This window comes from Suricata suricatta, chromosome 7 (genome assembly GCF_006229205.1).
Source record: "Suricata suricatta isolate VVHF042 chromosome 7, meerkat_22Aug2017_6uvM2_HiC, whole genome shotgun sequence".
Taxonomy (NCBI): Eukaryota; Metazoa; Chordata; class Mammalia; order Carnivora; family Herpestidae; genus Suricata; species Suricata suricatta.
Genome location: NC_043706.1, coordinates 61,163,908 through 61,176,726, shown reverse-complemented (window position 1 = coordinate 61,176,726; position 12,819 = coordinate 61,163,908). Strand labels below are relative to the sequence as shown.

At 34.6% G+C, this 12,819-nt stretch overlaps 1 protein-coding gene across 2 annotated transcripts in view; it reads right to left on the bottom strand.

Annotated features, from left to right (window-relative positions):
- Nucleotides 1–12,819, bottom strand: part of FAM135A (family with sequence similarity 135 member A) — a 129,831-nt gene that overhangs the window by 111,413 nt on the left and 5,599 nt on the right. For both annotated transcript variants that reach the window (XM_029944881.1, XM_029944882.1), the window contains exons 3-4: nucleotides 4,464–4,553; nucleotides 2,920–3,035 (exon numbers count right to left, since the gene is read on the bottom strand). In XM_029944881.1, coding sequence (XP_029800741.1) covers nucleotides 2,920–2,996 — 77 coding nt within the window. In that variant the 5' untranslated portion in view covers nucleotides 2,997–3,035; nucleotides 4,464–4,553. The remainder of the gene's footprint in view (nucleotides 1–2,919; nucleotides 3,036–4,463; nucleotides 4,554–12,819) is intronic.

Below are 12,819 nucleotides of genomic sequence, written 5' to 3'. Positions count from 1 at the left end.
TAGTTTCAGTATAACCAATATTGTCCAAGTTCATGTGACTTTAAAATTTAGCATTATCTTTTAAATTTCTTATAATTAAAAATACCCAATTTGCAAAAAGCAGAACAATGTACCCAAATGCCCATTATCCATCTTCAACAATTAAAAAGATTTCTGCGGTATCTGCTTCACCTCTACTTTTTCTTTGCTGAGCTATTTCAAGGTAATCTTAGATATCACATATATTCATACCCTTACCTACATACATATATATATTGTAAATAGTTTTTAGTTTAAAATTTTTTTAACATTTATTCATTTTTGAGAGACAGAGACAGACAGAATGTGAGTGGGAGAGGGGCAAAGAGAGGGAAACACAGAATCCAAAGCAGGCTCCAGGTTATGAGCTGTGAGGACAAAGTCCAATGGAGGGCCCGAATCCATAAACCGCGAGATCATGACCTTACTTGAAGTCAGATGCTCAACTGACTGAGCCACCCAGGCATCCATACATACATATTTTTAATGCTTTTTCAGTCTTGGTATCAACCTCCATATGCAGTCAGTCATTAAATCCTACTATTCTTTCCTCAAAATTCCTCACAGAAATACATAAGAAAAAATTAAAAATTCAAGTGAGTAGTAGAATGATTTTTACAATGTCTCTGATTTTTTCACCCTGTGAACACCCTGGTGTTCACACCTCTTGCACTGTGACTCCCAATAAGAAGTGGAGTTTAGTTTCCAAGCCTTAAATCTGGGCTGGCCTTGTAACTTGTTTTGGGCAATATCATGCAGCAGAGATCACAGTATGCTAGTTCCAAAGCCTAGCTTAGATTCTCTCTTTGGAACCTGTCTCTCTCTGTGAAAATAAGATGGAAGATGAGATCATAAAACAGAGGTGAGTCTACCCAAGTAAGGCCATTCTGTATCAGCCAGCACTCAGCCAAGCTTCCAGTTGAGTGTGAATTCATAACTGAGTTCAGCAAAGTCAGCCAAGTCAGCCCAGATGACCAGAATCATTCAGCTGATCCATAGACTTGTGAGCAAAAATAAATGTTTATTGCTGTGATGCCTCTGAAGCTTTGTGCTTGTTATTAGTTGCATATTGTCACAATACATAATACAGAAATCAGTAACTTTGTAGTAGTATGTACCATAACAAAATCTTAAAATATGTGGCACTGATTTTGGGACCAAAGTAACAGTTATAATTTCAGAGGCATGAGAAATGGGTAAAATATAGATTTAAAAAATAGCAACCCATGTAATATAGCAAAGAAACTTTTAGTAAATACACTGTCAGCAATAACTTAGAAGCTGGACAATGTATCTATAAAACTTTGGGATTTGAGCAAGTTAATTTCCACGCAAATGATGAAAATGTCAACTCGTTACTCTTTGCTAACTTTTAATAAGGTTTTGCAAGAAAGAGATGAGCTAAAGAAAGAACTAGTCATTTTACAACAGAACCTAGAGGGAATACAGATGGACCAGAACTTGCTAGATTGGAAAACAAAACTCCTTAATGATTTCCCAAATAAAATGCTGTGATGGACAAAGATCATATTAAGGGTGTGACTATAAATCCCTTTATTAAGATCCCTAAAGAAATTAAAGGAGTGTCTAAGTAGACATTCAATTTGACAAAAAGGCTTTTAGGAAGTTTAAGGGCATGATCCCACAGAATTCGGATTCCCCAAATAGTCGTGATTACATCTAGAGAACAGTCAGTCATGTCTCAAAAGACAATTGAGGGTCTGGGTTCCAGAGCTTGGAATGAACTATATCAGACATAGAGAAGTCTCATAAAGTTTTTAAGTAAGTTTTCCTAGCCTAAGAACTGCCAGCTTAGACTCCTGGGCTGGCCTTATACATTGCCTAGTAAACAGAACCGAGTGGAAGTAACAAGAGAGTCAATTCAAGGGGTCCTGCATCCTCTGCTCTCTTTCTTTGACTCCTGTCTCTGCTACAAAAGCAAGCCCAGCCTGTCCTGCTGAGGAGTGAGACCATGTGGAGTAAAGCAGAGGACAGCTGTTTTTATTTTTGCAGCAAGATGGCAAAGCCAAGACCAGCCAAAAATAAAAAACAAACAAAACAACAACAACCAATAGAAAATCTCTCTCACCATACTTCTGTTAGCCAGAGCTCCATTACTACCACTCTTATTACAGAACTTGAGGTTTTTACTTGAATTACTGCAAGCATCCTTACCTGTCCCCTAGGTTTCTATATTTTCTACACAACAATCAACCTAATATATCACAATCTTCATCATGTTAGTGTTTATTGTACTAACAGTGATAATTTCATTCTTACTTGGAAACCATGGAAGCCTGCCCCAATCCCTACTGTCAACTCTTCTCCAGACAGTAAGAGCCCTTCACAAACATAACCTCTCTTTTCTTTACTATCTTTTCTTCTGCAATTCTCCTAGAGAATATCCGGTTTACTAAATACTCTTTAAAATAGCATTTTTATTCCTATTTCCAAGACTTGATTCAGGCTGTTCTTTCCTACCAAATTCACCCAGAAAGATGTCTTTCTGTTCTGATTCCTAGAGCATTTTCTATATGCACTTCTTGAAGATTCATCATTTTGTCTCCACTTAGCTGTTTTGTGCATATATTTTATTTTTCCCATACACCATAAGCTTTTACAAGCAAAAATGAGATCTTATACATTTTCATAAAAGTCCTCTCAAGGCTCAGTACAAATTCATAAACACATATTACATATATTCAGCATTATCACTAAATCCATATGAATAATTCTTAAACATACACTCAAAACTAAAATTTCTCTAAGAAAATAATTACTTGAATACAGTTCATTGTTTTCCTTATATATGCTTGAATGTAAGTATGTAATTAAATTTAAATGAAAACTGTACATCTTTTCCTATGCAAGACAGATAATCTTCACAATTAAAATACACACCCTCTCTGAAATAAATCCACATTGTAGAACTTGTTCAGCTCCACAGAGAATTCTACCATTGCTTGAACTTCAGTCATTTTCAATTTATACTCAGAAGACAAATCTGGTGACAGCACCTTGGTAAAAGAAGGGGGAAAAGAATCATGAGAAGCACAACAAAAATGCCAACTTATAAAACCACTAATATTTAAACATATTTCAGAGTATGGTATATAGGCAGAAAATAAAAATGAAGCAATGAAGCAAATTAGTTCAGTGTACCTAACTTAGTTTATCCCAAATAAATAGCACCAAAATCAACTAAACACACTTACTAATAATTTGTTTACTAAATAGCAATAACCTATCATTTAAGAAATGTTCTAACACAATGTATTTTCTAAGACTTGTTTCCTTTTGTGACATCTATGTGATAATAATATTGCAAAGTGCTAAAAGAAATCCTGGACTTTATCTATTACAGATAAAATAGTAAAGAAAAAAGTAAGCAACCTAATTATTCACATTGCACATAAAGGTAACCCCAGAGTCAAAAAGAGAATTAGCATTCGTTAATCCCCATAAATTCATGAAGGTTTTTTCCTGTTAGGCAAAGTTCTTAAGTTACCATTCATTTTTAAATTTCAAAAAAAGTTTCCCTTTACTACAAAAACCTGAAGTATTCATGTAGGGGTTTAAAAAAATACACACAAGAAAAATAAAAACATTCACGATTCTATCCACTAAAATGTATACTTGGGTATATATTCTTCACATGTGTGTGCATTTGTAAAATTTCTATAAAAATGGGATCAAACCTCATGCATATTCTCTAATCTGTTTATTTCATTTAATTTTTTGAGGAACACCTATGTCAATAAATGTAGCTTTATAATATTTTCAATTGTTTACTATTACACTGTGAATATTATAATTGAAACCATCTCCTATTATGGGGTAATTCAGTGGTTTCCATCTTTTCACGATTTCAAAAAAGAACCGTAACAATCACCTTTATCAATAATAAATGCTTTAAAACACAATTCAGAGTTAAGAAAGGGTTGAAAGACAACTCTCCGTCTCCTGTTTCTGCATGTTTTGCAAGGAGACACTGACTGCCTCTGTTCCAGGCTATGTTTCAAAGATGTATGTTTAGTGGACAGTCTTAGAAGTCAGAGATAGTGTCTCATCCTCCTGGAACAAAGAGCAAATCTGTTTATTCATTAATAGAGATTGTCTCCCTCTGAGGCATAAGTCAGGCAGACTTACTATCCATTATAAAAGACTTGGGTCCCCTTAGCTTGGGATTCCTCTCATATAACAACTACTCATATGCAAATGTTGCCTGGTACTGTAGCTATGCTACTGCTATGAGTACAATCCGTCCCTCTCTTCCATCTAGGAGTCTCCTGTCTTCTGCCCACCATCCATGGCACTGTGGCAGGCTAACTTGTTAGCCTGCAAATGGGATAAGATCTCAGACCCTTCATAGTTTTCGAAATAGTTCTTCATAGAAATCTGACAAATATTCTGACCTCTTAAATACAAAAGTAACATATTCTTACCTCTGCTGGTTAAAGCTTCATTTTGACATTATTAAATAACCAAACTTGTACTTCCAGTTACTGATTTTTATTGAAAATATATTGTTCCCCCTATGAGAAAGAAAGAACATCTTAAACATTTTGTTCTATTTTAGATATAAAGAAGTCCATTTTAAGGAAACATACGCTTCATTAGTCCCTTAACAATCTCAATTTATCTGAAAGATCTGTATCTTGCATACGGCTTAAAAATGTTTTAGAGATTTTCATTCACAGTTTCACTAATATCAATATTAACTAATATATCTTTGTTAAGGATTCACTTATATATATTTCAAAGGACAGTAATACATAAGAGTACTTTTTTAGTTCAGTGGCTCAAAAACAATCTTCATGAATCTTCTAATTATAAGCTCATTAATTTTTAAGACATAAAATTTGCCATTTTAAAACAACTCCTTGGGTAGACTGATTTCTGAAATTATAAATATATAAAATGTGCATGTGTGCACACACACACAGACACACACACACATACACTTGAACTGTTTTAAATATTTTGACCGAAAAAAAATGCCTGGATATACTATGGATAGTTTTGTTCACACCCCAAATATTTATAGCCTAAAAAACACCCTCTTGCCCTCAGTAAAATTACCTTAGATACTAAAAGTATCAGAATAAAGATCACATTCACTCTTCTTCATAAATTTTTTTCTTTTCTCTATCATAAATATATAGACCTTAACACTTTCAATAACTATTTTATTTTTATTAATTTATAACTGACATACATGAATATATATTTCCAGTGTACAACATAGTGATTCACTATTTCTATACATTCTGATCACTTCAGTAGTTCTGGTTATCATTTGTCACTATATAAAGTTATTATATTGTTAATGACTATGCTATACATTACATCTGTGACTTATTTCATAACTGAAAATTTGTACCTCTTAATTCTCTTCACCTATTTTGCCTATTCCCCCACCTCCATCCCCTCTGACAACTACCAGTTTGCTCTCTGTATCTATGAGTTTGTTTCTGTTTTGTTCATTTGTTTTGTGTTTTAGATACCACACAGAAGTATAATCACATGGTATCTTTCTCTTTTGAAATTTTTCACTTAGTAAAACACCTCCTAGGTCCCATCATGTTACTACAAATGGTAAGGTTCATTTTTTATGGTTGAGTAATATTCCATTGTATTTATACAGCACATCTTATTTATTCATTCATCTCTTGATGGATATATAGATTCTTTCCAAATCCTGACTATAGTAAATAATGCTGCAATGAACCTAGGGGTGCGTACATCTTTTGAAGTTAGTGTTTTCATTTCCTTTGGATAAATACCCAGAAGTGGAATGAATTATTGGATTGTATAGCATTTCTATTTTTAATACTCTGGAACATCCAAACTGTTCTCCATGGTGGCTGCACCAATTTACATTACAACCAATAGTGCATGAGTTTTCTTTTCTCCACTTCCTCACCAATACTTGTTATTTCTCATCTTTTTGATTCTAGTCATTCTGACTGTTGTGAGGTGGTATCTCATTGTGGTTTTGATTTGCATTTCCCTGATGACTAGTGATGTTGAGCATCTTTTCATGTGTCTGTTGGCCATCTGTATGTCTTCTTTGGAAAAATGTCTATTCAGGTCCTCTGTCCATTTTTTAATTGGGTTGTTTGGTGTGGTTTTTTTGTTTGTTTGTGGTTTTTTTTTTTGTTGCTGTCATATTGTAGGAGTTTTATATATTTGGGCTATCAATTCCTTATCAGATATATCATTTGCAAGTATCTTCTCCCATTCATTGGGCTGCATTTTTGTTTAGTTGATGGTTTCCTTCACTGTGCAAAACCCTCTTTGTTTGATATAGTTCCATTCGTTTATTTTTCTAGTTACCATTGCCTGAGGAGACATACCAAAAAATAAATAAATAAATAAATAATAATAATAATAATAATAATAATAATATTGCTGAGCTCAATGCCCAAAAGCTTACTGCCTATTTTGTCTTTTAGAAGTTTTTAAATGCAGGTCTTACATTTAAGTCTTTTATCCATTTTGGATGGGGTTTTTTTTTTTTGTATCTGGTATTAAAAAAAATGGTCCAGTTTCATTATTTTGCATGTTTCTGTCCAGTTTTCTCAACACCATTTATTGAATAGATTGTCTTTTCCCCATTGTATGTTCCTGCTTCCCTTGTCACAGATTAACTGACCCAATATGGTAGGTTTATTTTTGGGCTCTCTACTCTGTTACACTGATCTATGTATGTGCTTTTGTGCTTGTACCATATTGTTTTAATTACTATAGCTTTGTAGTATAGTTTGAAGTCAGGGAGTGATACCTCAAGACTGCTTTGATATTTAAGGTCTTTTGTTGTTCCATACAAATTTTAGGATTATTTGTTCTTGTTCTGTGAAAAATGTCAGTGGTATTTTGATGGGAATTGCACAGAGTCTGTAGATTGCTTTGGGTACTACAGACATTTTAACAATATTAATTTTTCTAATCTATAAGCATGAAATATCTTTCCATTTGTGTCATCTTCAATTTCTTTCTTCAACGTCTTACAGTTTTCAGAGTACAGGTCTTTCACCTCCTCGGTTAAACTTATTCTAGGTATTTTCTTCTTCTTGATGCAATTGTTTCCCTTTTACAAAGATGGGAGCATCTTCTTGATAGTGATCTAGTTTTGAACATGGAAATCGGGACAAAACCCCCAAAGAATGGTAAAACAAAAAGGTGGAAAATCCTGGACTTCTGAATGGCTTCACAGAGCACAGATGTCCTACCTAGACTGTTCAGACTTTTATGATTTTTGTTACAGGAACAACACCTAACCTATACTCTAATATATTATCCACTGCAGGCTATTTTCAAAAGAAAGCAGCCAGATGATCTTTTATATACTATATAATATATATTTAATATTAGTTACATATAACTTATAGTATATTTTAATGTTATATAATAATATATATTATTTGAAAATAATCCAAATTATATCTCTTTCCACTCTTCCAAACCTTCAGCGGTTTCCTACAATATTCAGTAAAATTTCCTATATAATGGCCTCATATAATCTGTTATCTTCCATAACATCTCTGACCTTATCTCCTACCAGTCTGCCCACTTGTTTCTTTGTTATTCCTCAAACACACCAAATATATTTCTACCCTAGGACATTTCCATTTGTTCCTTGGAACACTCTTCCCTCCCAAATATCCTAATGAATCATTTTCTTACTTCTTTCTACAAGTCTTGACTCAAATTGCTCTTTCTTCACCACACCACCTAAAATAGTAACTCTCAAAAAAATTAAATAAATAAAAGAAATAGTAACTCTCCTCTCCTGGTACATCCTCTTTCCTCCCTTATGTTGTTTTCCTCAACACTTATCTCCATCTAACAAATGAAAGACTTTAATTTATTAGCTTTTGTTACTTTTCCCCACTAACATGTAAGCTTTATAACAGCAGGAATTATTTTTTTCTTTAATTTTTTTTTTTGAGAGAGAGAAAGAGGGAGAGAGACAGCACCTGCCACCAGGGGAGGGGCAGAGAGAGAGAGGGACAGAGAATCCAAAGTTAACTCCACACTGACAGCAGAGTTCAATGCAGGGCTCAAACTCATGAATCATGAGATCATGACCTGAACCAAAGTTGGACACTTAACTCACAGAGTTACCCAGGCGCCCCTAAGCCACTCAGAAACCCCAAATTCTGATTACTCTGTTCACCCCCTAAAGGCAGGAATTCTGATACTCTGTTCACAGCTATATCCCCTACTGCCTGACACATAGTAGGCACTCAATTTAACATTTAACAAAGATTTAATAAATTAACATTGAATCTTCCATAAATATTAAATATTATTTTTCTATTTAAATCCAACCAACTTGAAGAAAGGAATTATTACACTGATATATGGAAAACAAGAGACATGCATGAATGAACTTTTTGATTAAATTCCTTTACTAGCATATGTTCTAGGACTGTTTGCAACTTCTTTCACCCTTTCTCTCATATTCTGCTGTTTTTTTTGTTCTATTGTTACTGTCTAATTTTCCTCAAAGCCATTGCTTTTTATTGATTATTCACTAAGTAGAAATATACAATACATGTACAGGTATAGACAGAGTGAGGCTGATAGGTCTGATTTTCATTCCCTCTCAAAAAAAAAGAGCAATTATTTTTATGTTTAAGTATTGGTAAGAGAAAAATTTCAAAGAAGAACTAAAGGAAAAGGAGAATAGGCAAAAAGAGAAAGGCAAAACAAATTCAGAATCAAAAGGGATCTGTCTGGGGTGCCTGTGTGGCTCAGCCGGTTGGCCATCCGACTTCAGCTCAGGTCACGATCTTACAGTTCCTGAGTTCAAGCCCTGCACTGGGGTCTGTGCTGACAGCTCAGAGGCTGGAGCCCACTTTGCATTCTGTATCCCCCACTCTCTGCCCCTTTCCCGCTTGCACTCTGTCTCTGTCTCTCAAAAATAAACAAACATTTAAAAAAAAGGGATCTGTCTGATTCTCTTTTCATAAACTACCCCTTTTCCATTACAAAGAGCAACTGCCACTTAGGTACAGCCAATTCTTGCTGGTCCAGCACTGTCAGCAGCTTCTAAATTTTCAAGGAGAAACTGGAAATTTTTTTCTAAAGGTGAAATCTACTAAACTTTAGATGTTGCCAACTAGCTAAAAAATAAAAACAAAACTTATGTAGTTCAAATCAAATTCATCTACAGGGCAAAAGCATTTAGAGTTTGTAATCTCTCACTAATACAGATTCTTACGCCATTCAGCTCCTCAGGAAAAGGACCTTTCATGAAACAGAAAAAACCTGATCTGTCCTCTCTTATGAACGAAAGGTGAAGAAAAAGCTGGGAAGGTGATGATGTCTGGGAACTCTGCTCCACAGTCAGCTTGAATCTGTCACTTTAATCTGAGCATCTGAAGCTATGGGAACAAGCTGATTTACCTGAGACTAATTTGTTCTCTCTGTTCTCCTGGACCTGGCAAAGTAGCTAAACAGAATAATTTGAGAGGTCTGTGGTTCCTTCCAGGGACATTTCCTAGGTCCCTAAGAGAATTTAGCTGAGTAAACTACAAACTCCAATCCAAAGAAGCCACTGGGCACCCTCAAACAGAAACGGACTCTGACTGTAAATGGGAAATTTATACGGAAAGGCTGGCTCTTATACTGACAGGGAGAACAATCTGACAATTACCTTACCTCAGGAAAAGTTAGCTTCCTTCCAAAGAAATGAAGTTATCTATTAATCTCTAAGAGAAGTTCTTGGCTCTCTAGAGCTTCTCTGTCCCACACAGTGGCCTCTAGGCACACCTGGCTATTGAACAATTAAAATGTGACTAGGGCAACTAAAGAACTGAATTTTTAATTTTAAAGTAATTTAAATTTAAATCCAAACACTAACACAGTATAAAACATTTTCAATTGAATATAACTTTATTATTTTGAACAAATTAGTAATATCAAAATCAAGTAAAACTATGTTTTACTTTAACTATTAAAAATGTAGTACACTAATTGAGATATGCTCTAAGCATAAAGTATCCCCTAATTTTCAAACACTTAGTACAGAAAAAGAACATAAATATCTCATTAATTTTTTTAATACTGATCGCATCTTGAAATATTTTAGAATGTTGAGTTAAATAAAACATGTTATAAAAATTAATTTGCCCATTTATTTTTACTTTTTAAAATGTAGCTACTGTAAAATTTTAAATTACACATACATAGGTCTACTGGATATGTTAGTCTAGAAATACCAAGCCATCTCTTTAACTGCTGGAATGTATAGTAACTGCCCCAGAAATAGCACTAGGTGCATAAAAACCATGTATAGTTTCTAAGACCATAGAGATGTTCACTCCCATCAGATCAGCTGAGAGACCTCCAATATCTACAATGGGGAGTCCAGAGATGGATATCTGGAAAAATCTGGGAGATGCTCCTACATCATCTACACTAATCCTAAAGCAATGGCTAACCACTATTCATTCTGAATACAGTCTGAATTTGAGTGTTATCAGAAATCTATAAGGATGTGGAAACATCTGAAACTAAGAGACACAGCTTAGAGGTTCCTTAAGATGAACTAACTGAAGACCACAGAGGATGACCAAATCCTCTCACAGAAATAAAAAAACTAAGAGCCTGGACTCAAATAGTGGACCCAAAATATATGCCCTAAGGATGGATGTTCTTTCTCCTAAAGAAGAAAGTAAGAGTTGAACAAATTAGAACTCTGAGACACTCCTTTTGCCAACCCAAGGGATAAAAGAATCACTTCTATCCATTATGGAGCCAACAACTCCAGTTTCTCGATTCTATCCCCAAGTTAGCAGCCATGGCACAAATGGGTTCAGAGCTGACAGTCTGAATAATGATGCCTAATCTTACCTAGAAGATACTAACACAACATAAGGCAAAAATCACTTATGGGCCAACTTGCCCTTAAAATTCCCCTACAAAGGCTTCATGCTGGCAATCAATACAACACTTATCAGTGAGTAAAACACGTTTCACTTTGTTTTTCAGCTTTAAGAAAAATTCACTGTTTCTTCAGCTGAACACTAGACAACATTGTAAACTTATATTTAGGGCCCATATTGTACAAAAAACAAACACATCTTCAAATGTTCATATTCAGTGTAGTGAGAAACTCAAATTATGACAGACATATAGGAACTGATACCAAATGCATGAACAGCATATTCAAGCCCAACTAAATGAGGGGTTCACACTATGACAGAAATATGTGGCCTGAGACTGACATTTGGGATCTGGGACCAACAGAGAAAGCATCTATCTATACACTTCAATTCAATGATGTTAAATAGGAATATGAGGGGGAAAAAGAAGAAGGTTAACTCAATCCATTTGTTACTAACTAGTCAGCTCTGGATTCATTTTCTTGGGCTTCTCCTAATGAATAAGCAGGAAGCTCAAAATAGGAATACCTGAAGAAGATTTCAAAATCCTGTTCTCCTTTGTGAATATTCTTAAAGCAGCCAAGTGCTACAGCAAACTGATAAGAGTATGAAGATGTGTATCATGGGTGTGGGAGTGTGATGAGCTTCCACCTTTTCTAAATCCCACTCACCTAGAACATGGTAGAACCCTAATCCACATAGGCTCAGCGCCCTACAGTTTTTGAGCTAATCCTGACCAAGTCAGACCATAAAACAGCAAACTGAACAACCAAGCAGAAGATGTCTGGATTAGTCTTGCATCTCTAACTCTGCCATCTGGTATAATTCCGGCCATCTACATTGGTTAAATCTGTACTGGTTTGTTCAGTCTAAATATCAATCTAATTATTTAAGCATCTGAATATGTTCTTATTGCTTGATTTACATTGAGTTCCCTTTCTGCTTGGCTGAGGCCCTGACACCCTACCCAGCTTTGTAAGCTCCCTCTTGCAGGGACTAAACATGCTAAGTCACTGTATTATATCCTGCTCTAAAATGGCCAAGCCACCTGTCACTTGCCTGACTCTGAAGATCACACCATTCAGATGGATTTTAATTCTCTTTTTGCCTTCACAATTATTCGCATGCACAACACACTTTCATTAGTAACATCTCTCGTTTCAAACACTGATTCACAACGAAGATGAGCTTATCAGAATAAATACAGTAGACGTGACATATAAATTAAGGAAGATCACTGGTCTACAAAGTTTTGCTGCTACTGCTTACTCATCACAATGAATTCCTGAGAGCCAGCCATATGCTATACCGCCCAAATTATAGAAATATTTAAGAAGAAAAAAGAGTACTAAATTCTTCTCTTTTAGAGATGAGAAGAGACCTTCCAAATGGAAAATGAGAACAGCTTGATAGACAAAGTATATTTGAAATAGATATATGTTTCTCTATTGATATCAAATATAAACCAAATAGCACTACCAAAATGAAACCAAATATAAAGATTCAGAACTTTTTGAAGTACCTATTATTATTATTATACCAGGAACTTTATGTGATTTCATTTAATTCTCATAAAAATCTGAAAAGAGCTATCATTACTTCACTTTATAGGTAAGGGAACTAAAAAGCAAAAGTGTATATAACTTATCCAAGATTATAGTTAAGAAATAATGGGAAAATGACAAAACCTTCAAACGTGCCAAACTACATGGACTAAATTTAAACTTACATAATTGTAAAGTCCACACCTGAATTGTTATAGAAAATAGACCGAATGATCATCAAGCCATGAGATACCCTCACTAATATAAAAATTGAAATCAGAATGCAGTATTAATGAAAAAAACTACCCTTGTTAACCAGATTTAATTTTCCAAGTAATTAGCATTTTTCTCTAATTATG